At 46.7% G+C, this 23,585-nt stretch overlaps 2 protein-coding genes across 4 annotated transcripts in view; both read left to right on the top strand.

Annotated features, from left to right (window-relative positions):
• The window catches only part of COMMD4 (COMM domain containing 4), an 89,204-nt gene that overhangs the window by 17,958 nt on the left and 47,661 nt on the right, over positions 1-23,585 (top strand). For 2 of the 3 annotated variants that reach the window (XM_073586848.1, XM_073586849.1), the window contains exons 5-7: positions 22,261-22,317; positions 22,666-22,785; positions 22,907-22,987. In XM_073586848.1, the coding sequence (XP_073442949.1) occupies positions 22,261-22,317; positions 22,666-22,785; positions 22,907-22,987 (258 nt within the window). The remainder of the gene's footprint in view (positions 1-22,260; positions 22,318-22,665; positions 22,786-22,906; positions 22,988-23,585) is intronic. The other variant, XM_073586850.1, reaches the window with a different exon arrangement.
• LOC141098884 (uncharacterized) lies at positions 10,116-22,252 on the top strand. The gene is made up of 2 exons (XM_073586846.1): positions 10,116-10,688; positions 10,731-22,252. Exon 2 carries the CDS (start codon positions 13,892-13,894, stop codon positions 14,834-14,836), a length of 945 nt encoding a protein of 314 aa, XP_073442947.1. The 5' UTR covers positions 10,116-10,688; positions 10,731-13,891; the 3' UTR covers positions 14,837-22,252.

The following is a 23,585-nucleotide window of genomic DNA, read 5'->3' as shown; positions in this document are numbered from 1 at the left end:
CTTGGTGGTCCCGGCTGTTGGTCATTGGTCAGCAAGTATTGACTTATCCTAGCGATATGCTGTCAGTTCTTCTGTTAGACCTTAGAATATAATTTAACAACACAGTTATTAAGAAGGAGAAGTAAAACAAATGGCAGGATTTTAGCCCATCTGAGCATCCCTCTCCATATTCAATTGTCTATGCCCATAGTTTTCCCAAACTATGACAGCTGACAACCATGAGTAACAGTGCAAGGATCTGTATTGATCAGTTATCATAACTAGGGTAAGCTGCAGGCACCCACAAATTTTACTTGATGGGTTATTCTCACAGGTTCACCGTGACAGAGAGGAGCCAGAAGACCGCAGCGTCGAGTGCCCATATACCCATTACACATCCTTCATCTCATATTCCCATGCCCGTATACCCATCATACATATCCTCCATCCCATAGTCCCATGCCCATATACCCATCACACATGCTCCATCCCATAGTCCCGTGCCCATATACCCATCATACATATCCTCCATCCCATAGGCCCGTGCCCATATACCCATCATACATATCCTCCATCCCATAGTCAAGTGCCCATATACCCATCACACATCCTCCATCCCATAGTCCCATGCCCATAAACCCATCATACATATCCACCATCCCATAGTCCTGTGCCCATATAACCATCACACATCCTCCATCCCATATTCCCATGCCCATATACCCATCATACATATCCTCCATCCCATAGTCCCATGCCCATATACCCATCATACATATTCGCCATCCCATCGTCCTGTGCCCATATACCCATCATACATATCCGCCATCCCATAGTCCCGTGCCCATATACCCGTCATACATAGCCTCCATCCCATAGTCCAGTGCCCATATACCCATTACACATCCTCCATCCCATAGTCAACCATTATGACATCATAATGAGCGGCGGGGCTTGCAACCTATGATGACATCAGCGTCGCCATGGCAACCATTATGACATCATAATGAGGGGCGGGGCTTGATATGCACACACTGTTTCCCCATTATGAAGATAGGGGCATTATGACATCATAATAAGGGGCGAGGCTTGACGCGCACACACTTTTTCCCCAGTATGTAGATAGGGGCAAAATTGTTTGGTGAATTGGAACGCGCACGGTTAAAATTTCGCCTCACAACGTAGCTTAGGACGCTCTCGGGGTCCAGACGTGTGACTGTGGCAAATTTTGTGGCTGTAGCTGCGACGGTGTGGATGCCTATCCCGGACACACACACACACACACACACACACACACACACACACACACACACACACTTTGAGCTTTATATATTAGACTAGCTGAAGAGCCCTGCGCTGCACGGGCATAGTAACTAACTGTGGTTAGTTATAACAAATTATAATTATCCTCCATCCCATAGTCCCGTGCCCATATACCCTTCATACATATCCACGTGCCCATATACCCATCATACATATCCTCCATCCCATACTCGAGGTTCCATATACCCATCACAAATCCTCCATCCCATAGTCCCATGCCCATATACCCATCATACATATTCTCCATCCCATAGTCCCATGCCCATATACCCATCATACATATTCGCCATCCCATAGTCGAGTGCCCATATACCCATCACACATCCTTCATCTCATAGTCCAATGCCCATATACCCGTCATACATATCCTCCATCCCATAGTCCCGTGCCCATATACCCATCACACATCCTCCATCCCATAGTCCCGTGCCCATATACCCATCATATATATCCTCCATCCCATAGTCCAGTGCCCATATAACCATCACACATCCTCCATCTCATAGTCAACCATTATGACATCATAATGAGGGGCGGGGCTTGATACGCACACACTGTTTCCCCATTATGTAGATAGGGGCATTATGACATCATAATGAGGGGCGGCGCTTGATATGCACACACTGTTTCCCCATTATGAAGATAGGGGCATTATGACATCATAATAAGGGGCGAGGCTTGACGCGCACACACTTTTCCCCCAGTATGTAGAGAGGGGCAAAATTGTTTGGTGAATTGGAATGCGCAGGGTTAAAACTTCGCCTCACAGCATAGCTTAGGACGCTCTCGGGGTCCAGACGTGTGACTGTGCCAAATTTTGTGGCTGTAGCTGCGACGGTGCGGATGCCTATCCCGGACATACACACACATACACACTTTGAGCTTTATATATTAGATATATACATACATACATACATACATACATACATATACACAGTATATATATATATATATATATATATATATATATATATATATATATAATTTCATAGCCACATACATCTTCTTGGCCACAACAGGTTACACTGCCTGTGTTGCCCATAGCAACCAATCACTAAGCATCTCTCATTTCACTAGCGCTGTTTAAAAGATGAAAGCTGAGCTGTGATTGGTTGCTATGAGAAACAGTTTTCCTTTTAGACAGTTGTGGTAACTGAGGCCTATTATTCTTATCACTTCTATGGTGTTATCATCCTTCTGTAAAGCTGGAAATAACACAATTTATTACCGTGCCAACACAGACCACCCTCTGACACAGACTGCAAGGGGAGCCCAGAATCAGGAACTTCTCTTTGTCTGGCATGAAGCATCCTTGTTAACTTAAAAACTCAAACACAGATTAATAAAAGAAACACAAGACGGATTTCTCCAATCCAGGTATCCTTTTAATCGGTGTAAGGCTATGTGCACAGGTTGCGGATTTTTATGCGTTTCTGCAGCGTTTTTGGACGTGCGGAATTGCATCAAAACCGCAGTGTAGTGCACAAGCGTTGTTAGTCAATGGGAATTACAGAATTGCTGTGCACAAAAATACGTGCGGATTTGCATCATTTTATTTTCCGCAGCATGTCAATTCTTTTTGCGGATCTGCAGCGTTTCTGCACCCATTGATTACCATGGAGTCAGGCAAATCCGCAGCAAAACCGCAGATGTGAAAAAGAGTGTGTGGGCGGAGAATGTGTGCGGGTGTATGTGTGCGTGTGTGTGTGTGTGTGTGTGTGCGGGGGTCTGCGGAGCTGTGTGTGTGGTTCTGTATGTTGGCAGGCATCATCCGATGGGACTACTAGTCCCATTCAGCTATACCTGCTACAGTGACAGCTAGCCGATGATGGGACAGTAGTAGTCCCATCATTCGGCTAGTGTGTTCAAGTGTAAAAAAACAAACAAAAAAAAAAACACGTATACAGTACATACTCACCATACAGCTAATCCCCAATGCCTTCGATAACCTGTAAAAAAAAAAAAATAAAAAAAAAAATAGACCAATAGTGTACTCCCTGTTCCGACGTAATCCATTTAATAACGATTGTCCCACGACGATCTCCCGATCTCCCGTGGAGAGTTGTCACATCGGCAGATGTGACCGCTCTCCAGGGGCTCCGGTGATACGATGACGGCAGGTATCCTCCCGCAGTGGATCACTCCGCCATCAGAGGTCAATGGAGTTCAGGCTGCCACTTGCGGCACCGCTGTGTGGGAAAATTCTCACGCAGCAGTGCCGTAAAGTGAGAGCATGAACTCCAGCGAACCCTCAGTGATAACACTGCAGGAGCCATTATCGTCTGTCAGTGTGTCACTGGAGGCCCTGTAGAGAAGTCACATCTCCTGATTTCTGGGGCGGCTGTGAGCTGGTGTTTGTAGCCAGAAAGGGGGGGCAATATCCATGGCCCCTTCCTAGGCTATTAATATCAGCCCACAGCTGTCTGCATAGCCTTTTCTGGCTATTAATTATAGGGGGACCTCATGCCGTTTTTTGGGGGGTCCCCCTGTTTTAATAGCCAGTGAAGGCTAAGTATACAGCTGCGGGCTGATCTTCATAGTCTGGGAAAATCCATGGGTATTAACCCCTTCCTAGGCTATAAACATCTGCCCCCAGTCGCTGACTTTTCCTCTCTGGTGCAGAAAATTGTATGGGAGCCCATGGCATTTTTTTCAATTTTTTTTTTTTTTTTTTTTTAAATTAAACAGATATTGCGTACGGTCAGGGTCACACTTGCGAGAAACTCGCACAAGTCTCGCACCTCAGTAGCCGACACTCGGGACCGGAGTGTGCGGCTGCATGTATTTCTATGCAGCGAACGCTCCGGTTCGAGTGCCGGCGGCAGTGCTGGGTACTGAGGTGCGAGACTCGTGTGAGTTTCTCGCAAGTGTGACCCCGGGCTAATGCAGATTTTGTGTGTGTGTGTGTCTTTATTTAACTCTTTATGTACCATTTTATTATGTTTATTACTAAACATCGGGCTTGGTACTATCTATAGATATATCTATCCATCTATCTATCTATCTATGTATAGATATATCTCTCTATATATAGATATAGATAAATCGATAGATATATCGATAGATCTATCTAATCTTATGTATAGATCTGTATCGATAGATCAATCTATCTATCTGTGTGTAAACATTATTCTTCAATGGAGTATATAAAAGAAGAGGTTGGACAAGGAAATGACATCACAATTCTTTTTTTTTTTTTGTTAAATATATCTTTATTTAGCTTACAAAAACGCATAAAAATCTGCATAAAAAACGCACTGATTTTTAACTGCTTTATCTGCTAAGAGATGCAGAATCTCCGCAGAACATTCCACAGGCAAATCCACAATGTGTGCACATACCCTAACAGCGCCAACCTGACAATGTTGGCTCTGACAGGATGATGTGGGATATTATGGGTAGTAGTCTGGTATCTCTGGCTGATTGGATGATGTGGGAAATTAGTGGTAGTAGTCCGGTGGCTCTGACGAGATGATGTGGGATATTAGTGGTAGTAGTCCGGTGACTCTGGCTGATGGGATGATGTAGGATATTAGGGGTAGTAGTCCAGTGGCTCTGGCGGGATGATGTGGGATATCATAGAATCATAGAATTGTAGAGTTGGAAGGGACCTCCTGGGCCATCTGGTCCAACCCCCTGCTCAAAGCAGGATTCGCTAAATCATCCCAGTCAGATGTCTGTCCAGCCTCTGTTTGAAGACTTCCATTGAAGGAGAACTCACCACTTCTCGTGGCAGCCTGTTCCACTCATTGATCACTCTAACTGTCAAAAAGTTTTTTCTAATATCTAATCTGTGTCTCCTCCCATTCAGTTTCATCCCATTGCTTCTAGTCTTTCCTTGTGCAAATGAGAATATAGTTGATCCTTCTACAATGTGACAGCCCTTTAGATATTTGTAGACAGCTATTAAGTCTCCTCTCAGTCTTCTCTTTTGCAAACTAAACATTCCCAAATCCTGCAACCTTTCCTCATAAGACAGGGTTTGCAGACCGGTCACCATTTTGGTCGCTCTTTTCTGAACTTGCTCCAGTTTGTTGATGTCTTTTTTAAAATGTGGTGCCCAAAACTGGACACAATATTCCAGATGAGGTCTGACCAAAGAGGAGTAGAGGGAAATAATGACTTCACGTGATCTAGATTGTATGCTTCTGTTAATACATCCTAGAATTGCATTTGCCTTTTTTGCTGCTGCATCACACTGTTGACTCATATTCAGTCTGTGATCTATTAGTATACCCAAGTCTTTTTCACATGTGCTGTCACTTAGCCCTATTCCTCCCAATCTATATATGCCTTTTTCATTTTTATTGCCCAGATGTAGTACTTTGCATTTCTCCCTGTTAAAAACCATTCTGTTAGTTGCTGCCCACTTCTCCAGGTTATTTAAATCTTTTGGAATCCTCTCTCTCTCTCTTAGTGGTAGTAGTCCGGTGGCTCTGGCTGATGGGATGATATGGGATATTAGTGGTAGCAGTCCGGTGGCTCTGGCTGACGGGATGATATGGGATATTAGGGGTAGCAGTCCAGTGGCTCTGACGGGATGATGTGGGATATTAGTGGTAGTAGTCCGGTGGCTCTGGCTGATGGGATGATGTGGGATATTAGTGGTAGTAGTCCAGTGGCTCTGGCTGATGGGATGATGTGGGATATTAGTGGTAGTAGTCCAGTGGCTCTGGCTGATGGGATGATGTGGGATATTAGTGGTAGTAGTCCAGTGGCTCTGGCTGACAGGATGATGTGGGATATTAGGGGTAGTAGTCCGGTGGCTCTGACGGGATGATGTGGGATATTAGGGATAGTAGTCCAGTGGCTCTGGCTGACGGGATGATGTGGGATATTAGAGGTAGTAGTCCGGTAGCTCTGGCTGATGGGACGATGTGGGATATTAGTGGTAGTAGTCCGGTGGCTCTGGCTGATGGGATGATGTGGGATATTAGTGGTAGTAGTCTGGTGGCTCTGACGGGATGATGTGGGATATTAGGGGTAGTAGTCCGGTAGCTCTGGCTGACGGGATGATGTGGGATATTAGGGGTAGTAGTCCGGTAGCTCTGGCTGAGTGGATGATTTGGGATATTAAAAGCAGGGGGGAAAAAAACAGTGAGTAGATCGCAGACTAAAATATAACCTTTAATCCATTAGGTTAAAACATGAATGTCACAGGATTGCCGGGCGTATGAAAAACACTTCAGAAACAGATGACGCGTTTCGACATCAGTCTTCATCAAGATCTATGTCCTAATTGCAAAGCATGTGGATATATGCTAAGAAGTCAGACATAATTGGTCAGATACTCAACTTCATTTGAGTAATGAATAATAAATGTACCATATAATTAAAAATTAGAAAAAATACATACATATAAGGAAAACAGTCTATGTACATGAAGAGATTATCAGGCAATTTTAATAAATTGTAACTTTTTATCAAATCCTGTCTATAGTTCAAACCTGATGGTGTCCAATGTAAAGATCCAAAAGGATTCTCTGTTGAACAGCTTGCGTTTGTGATTGCCTCCTCTCAAAGGTCTGTGAACTTTATAGCGTTAAATCTAAAGGAGTCAACACAACCTTTGTGATGTATTAAAAAATGCTTTGAGGCTGCAGATGGAGCAATAGCACTCGGATTAACCGCATCATTTTAATGTCTCCTGATACGGACTTTCAGAGGGCATGTGGTGCAACCTATATATTGTAGCTTGTGTAGGGATTCGCTCTGGTAGGCAATAGCTGGGCGGCAGTAACGAGGCAACACACAGGCATAAAGTCCAATTTCAGAGGTTTTTAATGTCACTCAGTAACCAGCAGCTTAACAAAACAAAAGGCAAAGCAAACACATACTCCAGTTCGGAGAACCACTGGTCCCAGACTCACCCCTTGCACGGGACGGGCGTAACTAAGCGGCTGCCAGGTCCTGCGGCATCCGCCAGGTGCCATTCCCGGGGTTCTTCGGAGTCTTGCTGTGACAGTCCTGCAGCACGGGAATCCTATATACAAGTTCCAGGCTGAGTCCACACAAGTTCTTGTAGCTTCCAGAAACACACTCACTGTGGCAATCACCAACCTCCATTACATAGGGCCTAACCCCTCCCACCAGTGAGGTAGACATCACATGGGCTGATCACGTGACCCTGACATCATCGCAGGTCCCGTCTTTAAGGAAAAACCCGGCCAAACATTAATCTGCTGGGAGAAACATATCTTCCATCCAGTAAAACACCCTTTACTGTACCACACTTGCAAGTAATGCACTCTATTTGATAAATGACAAATGAGGTATTGCAATTAACGTAATCTTTTAAATAAAAAACTGAAGAATTCTGGGCTGAAAAAATCTGTTTTTCGTGCATACTTGCATGCTTTGCATATGTTTGCACGACATTTGTAAAAACCCTTCAGGTTCAGCCAATTATATTGGGAAGAAGATTTGTCAGGATCCATAAAAACACTGGGAGATGGTAATGAAGCTAATGTAGGAGCTTTTTTTGGAACAAACCGCACAGAATTTTTTAAAATTTCTTTTAATTTTTTGTCCTGATTCAGAAGAGGTAAGTATTTAGAACTATAGACAGGATTTGATAAAAAGTTACAATTTATTAAAATTGCCTGATAATCTCTTCATGTACATAGACTGTTTTCCTTATATGTATGTATTTTTATTTATTATTCAAATGATGTTGATTGTCTGACCAATTATGTCTGACTTCTTAGTATATATCCACATGCTTTGCAATTAGGACATAGATCTTGAAGACTGTTATGTCGAAACGCGCCATCTGTTTCTGAAGTGTTTTTCTACATGCCCGGCAATCCTGTGCCATTCATGTTTTAACCTAATGGATTAAAGGTTATATTTTAGTCTGCAATCTACTCGCTGTTTTTTTTCCCCTGCTTTTTTCCTTCCCAAGTATGTTTGCATTATGGAACCGTGCTGAGTGCCAGCTGCTTAATGAAGATTCCACAGAAGGGTGAGCTGACTATAATTCTGTTTTTTCCTTTATTTTCTCTTGCAAGATGTGGAATATTAGTGGTAGTAGTCTGGCTTTTGCTGACGGGATGATGTGGGATATTAGGGGTAATAGTCCGGTGGCTCTAGCTGACGGGATGATGTGGGATATTAGAGTTAGTGTGGCTATGCAGAGTGGGTGGGACTATACACTCAGATATATGTGTGTGTGTGTGTGTGTGTGTGTGTGTGTGTGTGTGTGTGTGTGTGTATATATATATATATATATATATATATATATATATATATATACACACACACACACTACAGGCCAAAACTTTGGACACACCTTCTCATTCAAAGAGTTTTCATTGTTTTCATGACTATGAAAATTATTGTAGATTCACTCTGAAGGCATCAAAACTATGAATTAACACATGTGGAATTATATAATTAACAAAAAAGTGTGAAAAAAATGAAAATATGTCTTATATTCTAGGTTCTTCAAAGTAGCCACCTTTTGCTTTGATTACTGCTTTGCACACTCTTGGCATTCTCTTGATGAGCTTCAAGAGGTAGTCACCGGAAATGGTTTTCACTTCACAGGTGTGCCCTGTCAGGTTTAGTAAGTGGGATTTCTTGCCTTATAAATGGGGTTGGGACCATCAGTTGTGTTGTGCAGAAGTCTGGTGGATACACAGCTGATAGTCCTACTGAATAGACTGTTAGCTGCTTTTTTCTTGCCATAATACAAATTCTAAGTAAAGAAAAACAAGTGGCCATCATTACTTTAAGAAATGAAGGTCAGTCAGTCCGAAAAATTGGGAAAACTTTGAAAGTGTCCCCAAGTGCAGTGGCAAAAACCATCAAGCGCTACAAAGAAACTGGCTCACATGAGGACCGCCCCAGGAAAGGAAGACCAAGAGTCACCTCTGCTGCGGAGGATAATTTAATCCGAGTCACCAGCCTCAGAAATCGCAGGTTAACAGCAGCTCAGATTAGAGACCAGGTCAATTGCCACACAGAGTTCTAGCAGCAGACACATCTCTACAACAACTGTTAAGAGGAGACTTTGTGCAGCAGGCCTTCATGGTAAAATAGCTGCTAGGAAACCACTGCTAAGGACAGGCAATAAGCAGAAGAGACTTGTTTGGGCTAAAGAACACAAGGAATGGACATTAGACCAGTGGAAATCTGTGCTTTGGTCTGATGAGTCCACATTTGAGATCTTTGGTTCCAACCACCATGTCTTTGTGCAACACAGAAAAGGTGAACGGATGGACTCTACATGCCTGGTTCCCACCGTGAAGCATTGTGGAGGAGGTGTGATGGTGTGGGGGTGCTTTGCTGGTGACACTGTTGGGGATTTATTCAAAATTGAAGGCATACTGAACCAGAATGCCTACCACAGCATCTTGCAGCGGCATGCTATTCCATCCGGTTTGCATTTAGTTGACCCCAAACACTCCTCCAGGCAGTGTAAGGGCTATTTGACCAAGAAGAAGAGTGATGAGGTGCTACGCCAGATGACCTGGCCTCCACAGTCACCAGACCTGAACCCAATCGAGATGGTTTGGGGTGAGCTGGACCGCAGAGAGAAGGCAAAAAGGCCAAGTGCTAAGCATCTCTGGGAACTCCTTCAAGACTGTTGGAAGACCATTTCTGGTGACTACCTCTTGAAGCTCATCAAGAGAATGCCCAGAGTGTGCAAAGCAGTAATCAAAGCAAAAGGTGGCTAGAATGCAATACATATTTTCAGTTGTTTCATACTTTTTTGTTACTTGTACAATTCCACATGTGTTAATTCATAGTTTTGATGCCTTCAGAGTGAATCTACAATTTTCATAGTCATGAAAATAAAGAAAACGCTTTGAATGAGAAGGTGTGTCCAGTTCCTGTGCCCTGGCAACGCCACGCTCTTCAACTACTCTTCTATATAATCTGGGTCCTGGCTAACTTTTATTGTCAGAGGTAGCTTATGCTGCATGGCTGGAGGTTGTTGGTTATTATTGGAAATGGGGTTTGGTGGATTTATTTGTGACTGTTGCTCGGTATTGCGTGTGTGATAGTTCGCTTTTTTCAACCCCATCCTCCACTTCCTCGTGCATTCCTCTGTTATACAGCACTGGCAAAAATTAAGAGACTACTGCACAGTTCTATAAAAATCAGCTTCTCTACATGTGTGACAGCCATTCTATTTCAATGTCAGTTGAATTCCAACCAGAGTACACCTCATTCTAGAGAGGTCCAGCGCCTGTGCACTGCAGTATTCTGCTCTGCCCTCAACAGGGCAGAGCAGTGCGCCTGCGCAGGAGCCGCGAAAGGCAGCAAAGAAGAGGACGTCGCTGTTAGAAGATGGGAGGCGCCAGACCGCGACACCCATCGGACCGAGACCGGACCGCCCCTGGGTGAGTATAATATAACTCATTTTTCTTATCTTTCAGGTTACATCGGGGGCTTATCTACAGCATTGCAGAATGCTGTAGATAAGCCCCTGATGGCGGTGCCGGCAGCTGATACTTGAAAAATGTGGTGACAGATTCCCTTTAATGTGCTTCAGATTAGGTGATCACCTGAACCAAATCTTATTTAATGAAGAAAAGTATAAAAAACCCTACTTTGGTGTTCACAATCCTCTTGCAATAGGACAAGCTGGATGGTAAAACAAGTGCTTAGTAATATCCCAAAAGTAATAGGAATGAAAAAGTAATAGGAATGAAAAAATTAACAATGGCAAATGAGTTGAAAAGAAAAGTCTTGAGTGAGGAAAAGAAGGGCTCAATTCTGGCTTTACTAGCAGAGAGATACAGTGAGTGCCATGTTGCCTCCATCCTTAAAATTTCTAAGACGGCAGTACATTACGACAAAGTCAAGCACATTGGGGACAACAAAGCTACAGACTGGCAGAGGGCGAAAACGACTCTCCACTGACCCGGATGACCATCAACTTCTTCGAATGTCACTCAGCAACCGCAGGATGACATCAAGTGACCTACAAAAGGAATGGCAAATGGTAGCTGGGATAAAGTCCACGGCAAGAACAGTTCGTAACAGTTTCCTAGAGGCAGGGCTCAAGTCATGTAAAGTTAGAAAAAAGCATTTAATCAATGAGAAGCAAAGGAGAGCCAGGCTGAAGTTTGCCAAAGACCATAAGGATTGGACCATAGAAAACTGGAGTAAGGTAATCTCTGAGTCTAATTTTCAGCTTTGCCCAACACCTGGTCTTCTAATGGCTAGACGGAGACCTGGAGAGGCGTACAAGCCACAGTGTCTTGCACCCACTGTGAAATTTGGTGCAGAGCATTGCAGGACCTTATATTGCAGAGTATTTTTGCAATTCTGTCATTCTGTGTTTTCTTGTTGTATCTCAGTTAGTGGGTGGTGTGAGCATCGTCTGATCGACGTGTTCACATTTATGCATGTCACATGTGTGTTTTTAGACCACTAATATAGTGACAGTTAGTCGCTAGTGGTCATAACCACGAATACCTAAGGTCCTGCAATGCCCTGCACCTGAGGAAAGAGACATAGTGAATCAGAAGAACTATACCACATTTCTCCAGTCACCTTCCACGACAGTCACCTTGGAGGATGTCTCCCCGCCCTAATGGGGGACAGGCAACACAAAGAGGTTAAATAACCCTCCCCTTCCTGCTGCCTCCAGTGTTTTTCCTGTCCCTCAGTGGGGCATGAAGAGGTTACAGAGGGGCTGCCGTGGCCAGCGAGCGGAGCGGAGCTCCTAGATACTTACAGCGCTGGGCAGCCGAGGTCGGCGGGTTCGCCTCTCCTCCATGTCGCTGCTCCCGTCTCCACCTCCTAGTGTGACTCGGGACTTGTCCGCCCCTCCCGCACCCTCCGGGGTAAAGCGGGGCGGTATAGTGCGGCCGGGGTACTCCTGTTAGCTCCCCGGCTTCCTCCTTCCTCCCAGCGCTGCTGTACCAGGGCCGCGCACGCGTTGGAGGGGGCGGGCTTCCGACCGGAAGTGACGTTAGCGCGCACTTCCGGTTCGCTTCCTCCGGCATTTCCCGGGATGGGGACGCACGCCAGACAACCGGGGAACCCGATAGCAGCAGGGTCGGGCGACAGGTTCCTCCCCACGGACCAGGAGGAAGGAGGGGCACGAAACGACCAACGCTGCAACACCCATATAATGGGGCTACAGTCTCCAGGTAAGCGCAGAGTGTCTGTACCACTATGACTGGTGCTGACATGGACGGTGACAAGCCCTCGACTGCTGCATCTGCGGAGCCCAGCGTTCCCCCTCCTACTGTGAGTAGCAGGGCCGGGCCCTTAACTGTCAAACTTTGGTGGCACAGGTGTGAGCAAACCTTCTCTCTCTCCTTGCAGGAAGACAAGGCCTCTGCCCCAAGAAACCCCCGCAAATGTGGTATCTGTGGTGCCAGGTTCCCTTCTGATTATAAAAAGAAGCTATCCAAACTTGTACGCAAAACATTCTGCGCACTGAACAGCCCTCCCTGTTTGACAGCATAAAAACTCTCATTAAACAGGAGGTTCAGACCTCCATGCGGCCCAGACCCCGGTGACCCAGGGCCCTCCCCCAAAAAAGAGGAAAAGGGCACCTATGGAAGCCGATTCAGATTCGAGAGAAGTCCGTTCCTCAGGGTCAGAGGACATTGGGAAAAATGAGGGCTCCGCATCCACCTCCAAACACGACGCAAAAAAAAACTATTTCTCCACTGAGGATATGGAGGAGTTGGTCTCCATGGTGAGAAATACCATGGGGGTTGAGGAGGAGGAGGTGAAGCTCTCAGTCCAAGATGAGATGTTTGGGGGGCTGAAACCCAGAGGTAGGAAGGGTTTTCCAGTTCACGAGAACATCCAAAATCTGATAGTTCAGGAGTTGTCCTCCCCTGAGAAAGCACAGAGTGTACCCTCAGAACTAAAAAAAAAAAACGCTTTCCCCTCGAGGGCGACAACTCTATTTGGGAAATCCCTAAAATAGATGTTAAGGTCTCTAAAGTGACTAGAAAGACGTCCCTTCCTTTCGAGGACTCTTCCCAGTTGAACGATCCAATGGATCGCAAAATAGAAAGTCACCTTAAAAAATCCTGGGAAGCATCTACGAACTTGCTTAAAGCAAATGTAGCCTCCACTTGCGTCACCAGATCATTGTTCTTCTGGCTTCGTACATTAGAGGAACACCTCTCGTGAGGTACTCCCAGAGAAGAAATCTTAGATTCCCTTCCCCTCCTCCAAAAAGCAACGGGCTTTTTAGCCGATGCTTCGGGAGAAATGGTGCGGTTAGCAGCAAGGTCCTTAGTCCTTTCAAATTCGGCTAGAAGAGCCCTTTGGCTGAAGTCATGGGGAGGTGATATCACCTCTAAGACAAAACTCTGTGCCATCCCCTTCCAGGGGCACCACGTGTTCGGGCCAGTCTTGGATGACATCCTCGAAAAGGCTTCCGACAAAAAGAAATCACTACCCGAGCAAAGAGTCACCAAGAGACGTTTTTTTCGTCCCCCACGAGAGCAGTCCTCCCAGAAGGAGTTCAGAGGGAAAGGCAAGACGGGACAATGGAGCTACCCAAAGGGGGGTAGAGGGAAGAACATCCTTGTCCCTCAGCAACAGCAACCTCCGGACAAACTGACTCCCCGGTGGGGGGTCGACTCACTCAGTTTTTTGCCCAATGGCAGGCCACGACCTCAAACCAGTGGATCTTGCCTACTATACAATTTGGGCTGAAACTGAAGTTCGAACACCCTCCCCCCCCCCCCCCCACTGTTTAAGAGTCACCCCTGCACAGTCCCCAAGTCTCCGGAAAGCACCACCAGCTCCGGAATCGCTTCATCAGATACCGGAGGTTCAAGATGGAGTCAGTAAAATTGGCAATCCCTCTTATTGGGCAGGGCTGGCTGATGGCTACGATAGACCTGAGGGACGCTTATTACCATGTCCCAATTCATCCGGATCACCGGAAGTTCCTGAGGTTCGCGGTCTCCCACGACCAGGGATCAGCCATCTCCAGTTCAACGCCCTCCCATTTGGCGTATCCCCGGCACCAAGAGTATTTACGAAAATTTTGAGGGAAGCGGTCATTTCTATCCGTCTTCAGGGAATATGCATTGTTCCATATTTAGACGATCTGCTCATTGTCGCTCCATCGGTATCCCGTCTGAACCAGGATGTATCAAAGACCCTGCAGATGCTCGAGTCCTTAGGTTGGATCCTGAATCTCCAGAAGTCGGACCTTCATCCTTCCCCAAGGAAAAAATTCCTGGGGGTCCTCTTAGATTCGGAAAAGAGGACGTCCTTTCTTCCCGAGGATCGTCAATCAGACCTTCGTCAGAGAATTATCCGGTTCAGAGAGCAAAGGGCACCGACTCTGAGGGACGCCATGTCTATCCTGGGGTCCCTGACATCGTTTATTCAGGCGGTATCCTGGGTACAGGCACATATGCGAATCCTCCAGTCATACGTCCTGGTAAATGCAAGGAAGTATCCAAACAATCTGTCAAAAAAGGAATCCACTTCCAGGACACGTAAAATCGGCCCTCTTGTGGTGGCTGAGTTACCGCAACTTGAGATGGGGAATAAACTGGGACCAGCTTCCTCTGAAAATACTTTGTACTGATGCCAGTCTGAGAGGTTGGGGAGCCGTGGTGGAGGAGTCTTACTTCCAGGGACGATGGTCCCAGAAAATAAGAACCAGATCCTCGAATCTAAGAGAATTGAAGGCAGTGGAAGAAGCACTAAAAGCCGCTTCATCCCTTATCCAGAACCATCACGTTCGGATCTACTCCGATAACGTAACCACGGTAGCATATCTCAGTTACCCCGGGGGGCACGAAGTATGCCAGTCTGAAGACAGTGGCAACAAGAATTTTCCTCTGGGCAGAAAAGCACCTATTATCCATCTCTGCGGTACACCTGAAGGGGTCAGAAAACATCCACGTGGACTTCCTAAGCAGGAAGGACATCCATCCGGGAGAGTGGTGTCTGAATCAGGAGGTCTTCCAGTCTCTGACCTTGAGATGGGGAGATCCAGAAGTCGACCTACTTGCGAATGCTCAAAATGTAAAAGCAACAACCTATTTCTCCCTCGGTCCGACGTACGGAGCCCGGGGGACGGATGCGTGCCATCCATAGGTCTTCAGACTGGCCTACTCCTTTCCACCGATCCCTATGCTGGCAAGAACGCTGCAGAAAATCAGGTCAGACAGAGTCACGACATTCCTGGTGGCTCCAATGTGGCCAGGACGAAGCTGGTACAGCGCCCTGTTGGACATGGCCCTGGAAGGTCACTTGCTGCTACCCCAAAAAACTACCTCCTTTTCCAGGGGCCCTTACTGCACCCAAACCCCAGCAAATTGAGTGTAGCAGCTTGGTTATTGAGGCCAACATTCTGAAGGCCAAAGGGCTATCGGATGAAGTAATCTGGACCCGTCAAAAAAGTAGAAAGCCGGTAACAAATGCCATATACAGCAAAATATGGAAGAATTTCTCTTCTCGGTGACTTCCTAAGGTCCCTGACCCCTTCCATCCCAACATTGCCCAAGTCCTAGATTTCCTACAAAAAGGGTTAGAGCTAGGACTTACTCCAAGCACACTAAGGGTACAAGTATCTGCCCTTAGTTCTTTTTTTTGACCAGGACCTAGCCAGACACCGTTGGGTTAAACGATTCATGACCGCTGCAAGCAGAATACGGCCTACACTCCCTAGTCAGGTTCCCCCAGGGATCTTAATATAGTGCTGAATAGCCTAATACAGGCCCCGTTTAAGCCCCTGTCAGAAATTTCATTAAGGATCCTCACACTCAAAATAGTCTTTCTCGTAGCAATCGCCACAGCTAGACTAATAGGGGAACTACAGGCCCTAACGGTACAAGAACCATACTGTCAGGACTCAAATGTCAGGACCCTGTCAGCATCGGCAAACTGCCACGCCGAGCAGGGTGGCTTACCGCCACTATGGGAGAGCGCGGGGTCCAATACAGTAGTGACGGTTCAAGCAGACAGGACCTGCGGCACTGAAAATAGTAAGGAGTCCCAGGATCTAGATCATGTGACTGTAGGGGGCGGGGCTTAGCGTCCTACTGCTGCAGATGATATAATGTACCTACTGCAGGGAAACTGTAGTGGAGGAAAACGTAGGTCAGACAAGCGAGGGTTCGTACACGGGGAGGGCTGTGCGGTACCAGAGAGACGAGCAGAGAATAGTCAAGTCACAGGCAGAGGGTCATTCACAGAGAGAGAGCACAGTACAAGAGGGACAGGCAGAACTCGTAACAGGGACAGAACCGGATCAAATCCAAGCAAGCAAGATATCAGGCACAAGGCACACGTACGCACGAGGTCAACTAACTCAGCCGAGGGCAGGAGTATAACTGACACCGGACCTAGGTCAAGTGAGCATTAAATAGCAGCCATCTGCCAGTGAGAGGCAGAAACAATTAACCCCTATCTGACCAGGACGGGCCAAAGACAAAGCCCATCCTTGATCATGACAGTACCCTCCTCTCAGTGGGGGGCCACTGGACCCCCGGGTCTCTCAGGATACTTGGCGTGAAAGGCGCGGACCAACCGATCCGATCGAGGAACCCACGACCGGTCTTCAGGACCGTAGCCTTTCCAATGTACAAGATATTGAAGGGCACGACGGACCAACCTAGAGTCAATAATTCGTTCTACCTCGTATTCGGACTGCCTGTCTACCAAAACCGGTGGTGGGGAAGACGATCCCTCCCCACAGGACCTCACAGGTTTCAAAAGGGCCCTATTGAAAACATTGGGGATCCGTAGAGATGGCGGGAGATGCAACCGAAAAGCCACCGGGTTAATCGCTTCGGTAATTTCATAGGGACCAATAAACTTAGGTCCAAGCTTCACAGAGGGGACCTTGAGCCTAATATTCTTGGTACATAACCATACCTTATCCCCAATCTGGAACACCGACCCCGCGGACCGTTTTTTGTCTGCAAAAAACGTATATTTATACTGGGCCTTCGTAATGTTACTCTGGACCTCCCGCCACACCTCCCCCAACCGCTGGATAGTCTCATCCGCCCCAGGACACCCAGAGTCCAAACGGGAAAACTCTCCGAAATGAGGATGAAACCCATAGTTGCAGAAAAAGGAAGATGTACCTGTAGACTGGTTAATGCAGTTGTTAAACGCAAACTCGGCCAAAGGTAATGCAGTACACCAATCATCCTGTCGGGCTGAGGTCAAGCAACGCAGAATTTGCTCCAGAGACTGATTGGTCCGCTTGGTCTGCCCATTAGTCTCTGGATGGTAAGCGGATGAAAAGGACAGACCAATACCCAACCTCTTACAAAATGCCCTCCAAAATCTGGAAACAAATTGTACTCCTCTATCAGACACCACATTCAAGGGTACCCCATGCAACCGCACCACATGCTCAACAATCAATCTGGACAGCGTTTCCGCATTAGGTAGAGCTGCCAAAGGTACAAAATGTGCCTGCTTACTAAACCTGTCCACCACAACCCAAATGACGGTATTACCCTTGGAGGGGGGAAGGTTGGTGATGAAATCCATGGACAGATGAGTCCATGGTCTCTCAGGAACCGGCAGTGGTACCAATTCCCCGGCCGGCCGGCTATGGGGGGTTTTCGCACGGGCACAAACATCACACGCAGACACATATTCCCCAATATCAGAGGCTAAAGAAGACCACCAGAATATTCTAGCAATGGCCTTCTGGGTAGCCAAGATCCCTGGATGTCCACCCAGAGCGGAGTCATGGAACTCCCGGAGGACCTTGGAGCAAAACTGAGCTGGTACGAAAAGTTTATCCACCGGCTTAGCCGGAGGTGCAAGAGACTGGGCTTCCCGATTCTCCCGTTCCAACATATTAGAAATACCTGCCACCACCACCCGGGCTGAAGAATGGAGGATGGAGGTTCAGGGGGGGAAACCGGATCTAGACTGCGTGACAAGGCATCAGCTCTGGCATTTTTGGATCCTGGCCGAAAAGTGATAGAGAAGTGGAGTCTAGGAGTCAACCTTTTAGCTGACTCAGTGTAAGCTAGGTTCTTGTGGTCTGTAATTACGGTTATAGGATGGACAGCCCCCTCCGAAAAATGCCTCCATTCTTCAAAGGCCAACTTCATGGCCAGAAGTTCTCGATTCCCAACATCATAGTTTCTCTCCGCAGGGGAGAATTTCTTCGAGAAAAAGGCGCAAGGTCTCAAATTAGTCGAAGTGGCAGGTCCCTGGGACAATACCACCCCCACCCCCACCTCTGAGGCATCCACCTCAACAATAAATGGTTCAGACGGGTCCGGTTGAAAAAGAACCGGAGTAGACATGAAACATTTTTTTAAACCCTGCTATCGCTGTGGCTGACCAATTCTTGATATTGGTCCCCTTTTGAGTAATGTCTGTGAGGGGTTTAACCACCTGTGAGAACTCCCTTATAAATTTGCGATAATAATTGGTGAATCCTAGGAAACGCTGCAGAGCTTTTAAATCACAAGGTTGGACCTAATCGACAATGGCCTGCACCTTATTTGGATCCATGCAATACCCCTCAGCAGACACAAAGAACCCCAGAAAAGACAGTTCCTGTACAAAAAATAAACATTTCTCTAGTTTAGCAAAGAGACAGTTCTCCCGAAGCCTTTGGAGGACTGCTCGACTATGACCAATGTGAGCCTGTTTATCAGAAGAGTAGATCAGTATGTCAACCAAATACACCACCATAAAACGTCCAATAAAAATCAGAGAACACGTGATTTATGAAATTTTGGAAGACCGCTGGAGCATTGGTCAGACCGAAAGGCATGACCAAATTTTCAAACAACCCTTCAGTAGTGAGAAAAGCAGTTTTCCACTCATCTCCTTCCCGGACTCGGATAAGGTTATACGCTCCCCGTAGATCTAATTTCGAAAAACAACTTCGCACCGGACAACTGGTTGTACAAATCAGGAATAAGTGGGAGGGGATACGTATTTCTCACAGTTTTCTTATTTAACTCTCGAAAATCGAGGCATGGGCGTAAACCACCATCTTTTTTTCTTTATGAAAAAGAACCCCACCGCCACAGGAGAGACAAGGACGAATGTGTCCCTTACGGTGACTCTCGGAAATGTATTCCTTCATAGCAGCCCGTTCGGGACCCGAAAGGTTATACAAGCGGGCCTTGGGCAATTTAGCGCCTGGAACCAGGTCAATGGCACAATCAAATGGGCGGTGTGGTGGTAAAACCTCAGCCTCTTTTTCAGAGAAAACGTCCGTATAATCTTTTAGGTACTCCGGAATACCTTCCAGACCCACGGATGACAGACACAGTGGCAAGACATTTTTCAGAACATTAGGGACCCCATTTAACAATGTCCCGAGATTCCCAAATAATCACTGGATTATGTAATTGTAACCAGGGGAACCCCAACACAAGTCCCGCAGGCAGGTTGTCCATAACAAAGTGAGTTCCTTGCACCAGGAACATATTTCATGCTTTAAGGAGAAACTCCTCTGTAAGAAATATGACATCATTCTTAGCCAGTGGTGTTTTGTCAATGGCAACAACGTGGATCGGAGTCTCCAGCCTAACGGTCCCTAACTTACACCTGGACACCAAGTCAGAGTCAATAAAGTTCAACGACGATCCGCAATCCACGAAAGCAGAAGTGGGTGTGGAGACACTCCCACAACAAAGTTCCACTTGCAATAACATTTTTGAAAATGGAGAAAAAGGTACCTGAGAGCCTGGGTGACCTCCACGACAATCACCCGGGCTCAGTCGCTTGCTGGTCAGTGGACAGGAGGGGCAATCCTTTTTCCAATGTCCGGAATCACCACAGTGAAAACAGCATTTTCCCAAGCGCAGTTGTCTCTTTTCTTTCTCCTTGACGTCGATGGTTCCCATCTCCATGGTTTCCAGTGTAGGACTGGCTCCCCTTCCTTGGGAAAATAACGGGGTTTCACTCTGCATCACTCCCCTGGCCCGTAGCCTGTGATCCATTCGGACGGCTTGTGTTATAGCGTCCTCCAGGGAATCAGGCGGAGGGTGGAGAGCCAAGGCATCCTTAAGACATTCAGACAGGCCTCTACGGAACAAACCCCGGAGGGAGGCATCATTCCAGCAGACCTCAGCAGCCCAGAGTCTGAACTCTGAGCAAAACCACTCGGCTGAGTGCTTCCCCTGGCACACACTCATCACCCTGTCCTCAGCCATACGCATCCGATCAGGCTCATCATAAATGTGCCCCAGGGCCTCAAAATGCATCCACAGTCATACGCTCAGGGGCAGTGGTCGGAAGGGAGAAAGCCCAAGCCTGGGGAGCTCCCCTTAACAGAGACATAATGACCCCCGCTCTCTGACTTTTATCCCCAGATGAGTGTGGTCTCAATGAAAAAAAAGCTTACAGCCCTCCTTGAACACTGAATTCCCTTTTATCTCCATAAAAGGTATCTGGTAACTCAACCGGAGACTCAGGGGAAATTAATGTAACATCCCGAGCCCCCGATGATAAAACCCCCTGCACAGTGTCAGCGATCAACTGCTGAGACTGAGCCAGGGCGAGTTGTTCCCCCAGGAGTCTGAGACATCTGAGTCAGGTGCTTTACCTGCTCAGAAAGAGCGTGCATAGGATCCATCACACACACAGGAGAAAGGGAGCAGAGAAAAAAAAAAATGGTAACTGTCAGTTATAATGTCAGGACTCAAATGTCAGGACCCTGTCAGCGTCGGCAGGGTGACTTACCCCCACTATGGGAGAGTGCGGGGTCCAATACAGTAGTGACGGTTCAAGCAGACAGGACCTGCGGCACTGAAAATAGTAAGGAGTCCCAGGACCTAGATCATGTGACTGCAGGGGGCGGGGCTTAGCGTCCTACTGCTGCAGATTATATAATGTACCTACTGCAGGGAAACTGTAGTAGAGGAAAACGCAGGTCAGACAAGCGAGGGTTCGTACACGGAGAGAGCTGTGCGGTACCAGAGGGACGAGAAGAGAATAGTCAAGTCACAGGCAGAGGGTCATACACAGAGAGAGAGCGCAGTACAAGAGGGATAGGCAGAACTCGTAACAGGGACAGAACCGGATCAAAACCAAACAAGCAAGCAAGATATCAGGCACAAGGCACACGTACGCACGAGGTCAACCCAGCCGAGGGCAGGAGTATAACTGACACCGAACCTAGGTCAAGTGAGCATTAAATAGCCGCCCTCTGCCAGAGAGAGGCAGAAACAATTAACCCCTGTCTGACCAGGACGGGCCAAAGACAAAGCCCAACCTGGATCATGACACATACCTCCTGCTCAACTCGGACAGTATAGTACTGCGCCTAGACCCCTCCTTTATGCCCAAAGTGGTGTTAGACTTCCATAGAGGTCAGGATATTGTGTTGCCCTCGTTTTGTCCAAATCCTTCTAATACGAAGGAAGAAAAGTTCCACACTCTGGATGTCCGCAGGGTGGTTCTCCATTACCTTGAACTAACCAAGGATTGGAGAATCGACCAGAACCTGTTTATTCAATATTCAGGACGGAATAAGGGAAAGAAGGTGGCAAAAAACACGATAGCAAGTTGGATCAAGCAGTCCATCTCCCTGGCTTATTCATCAAGAGATCTCTCTCCTCCCGAGATGCTAAAGGCCCACTCCACTCGATCAGTCGCTACATCATGGGCAGCAAGAGGGAACGTGTAATTGGAGCAGATATGCAGAGCTGCCACCTGGTCCTCTGTACACACCTTTACCTGACACTACAGGCTGAATTTTAATAGGGATCTAACATTTGGCAGATGCATTCTGCAAGTCGTGGTCCCTCCCTAAAATATTAGTATTGGTATATCTCCAAGGTGACTGTCTTGGAAGGTGACTGGAGAAAATAGAATTAGACTTACCAGTAATTCGGTTTCTAGGAACGTTCCACAACAGCACTAATTTCCCTCCCTATCTAAATACCTTTATTGGAGATTCCTGCACTTTGGCGGTAACTATTCATGCTAGTATGTACAGAAAAAACACTGGAGGTAGCAGGAAGGGGAGGGTTATTTAACCTCTTTGTGTTTCCTGTCCCCCATTAGGGCGGGGGGACATCCTCCTAGGTGACTCGTGGAAGGTTCCTAGAAACCGAATTACCGGTAAGTTTATTTCTAGTTTCTCATTGGAGATATTTGCTAATTTTATTATTATTACACCTACTACATATTGGGATAGGATCTTGGAGATGGGACTACCCCTTTAAGGATGTGGACATTGATGTGGATAATAATTTTGAATCAAAATAAATTGGTGACGTTACGAAACAAGACTAGAGGTAAGACAGGAGGAAGTGTTGTCATGTGGACAAAGAAGCAAAAGAACCGCTAGAATCAATAGCCTGGCAAATCATTAAAACCCCTATATTATCCTGTACTTTAATGGCTATAGATCCACCTCTGTGCACATGATTTGTAAAAGATTAATGGCACCATTACCTTTTCCTGCAGAGTCTGGTGACATTAAAGCCACCGTTGCTGTCCTTTGTTTTATTCTCTCGAGTGCTGCCAAGCATAATGTGAGCGGTGATAATCTGTCTAGTGAACTCCAGCAGCTTGGTCTTCCAAGGGGTAAGGAAAAAAGTCTATTACTGTACTTGCATCTTACTGGCTGTTAGTATGTTCTCATAGTAAGGCCATTCATGTATTATGTGCTGTATATAATAGTTCAATGAAATCTCCTTGTCCACAGAACATGCTGCCTCCCTTTGCCGCTCTTACGAAGAGAAGCAGACTGCCTTGCAAGAAATGCTGAGAGAAAACAGTCTCCGCTGTGAGTTTCTAGCAACATGCTGCTCAGTGTCCAGTATTAACCTCTGCACGACCTTTAACATGCCCATACGTTATGGTCAGATAGAGCTTCTTGACATGTGACGTGTGGCGATATGGTGTGTGGCCCAGGAGCTGTGCCCGCTCAGTCACCAAAAGGAGCTCGGCTTACGTGATAGCCGAGACCCGGCTATCGCTGCCAGGAGCAAGTGCCCACATCGGCCTCAGCGGTTTAACCCCCTATTTGCCTCGATCGATATTTATCTCAGCATTTGGGAGACTGAAAGAGGGAGGGGGCACCCTCTCCCGTCCAATCAGTGCCCAAGCAATGTCATTGCGAGAGCTTGATTGTTGTCATGACGAACTTCGGGTCAACCAGCTACGGCAAGCCTATTAGACCATGCCAGGGTCATGGTCTAAGAGGCTTCTGTCAGTGCAGTACTGACTGGTATAATGCATTGCAGTGCTGGTGCACTGCAATGCATTATACCAGTGATCAGACTAATGTAAGTTAAAGTTCCATACACGGATTAAGTGAAAAAGTTAAAAATATATTTTTTTAAATCACAGAATATGTACAAAATAAAAAAAATCAATAAATA

Source organism: Dendrobates tinctorius, unplaced genomic scaffold (assembly GCF_039654945.1).
Source record: "Dendrobates tinctorius isolate UK_male_01 unplaced genomic scaffold, ASM3965494v1 ptg000097l, whole genome shotgun sequence".
Lineage (NCBI taxonomy): Eukaryota > Metazoa > Chordata > Amphibia > Anura > Dendrobatidae > Dendrobates > Dendrobates tinctorius.
This window is presented reverse-complemented; position numbering and strand designations above follow the sequence as displayed.

Excerpts from the sequence above, each read along its gene's own strand:
- LOC141098884 (XM_073586846.1), top strand. The coding sequence starts at position 13,892 with ATGGCAGGCCACGACCTCAAACCAGTGGATCTTGCCTACTATACAATT.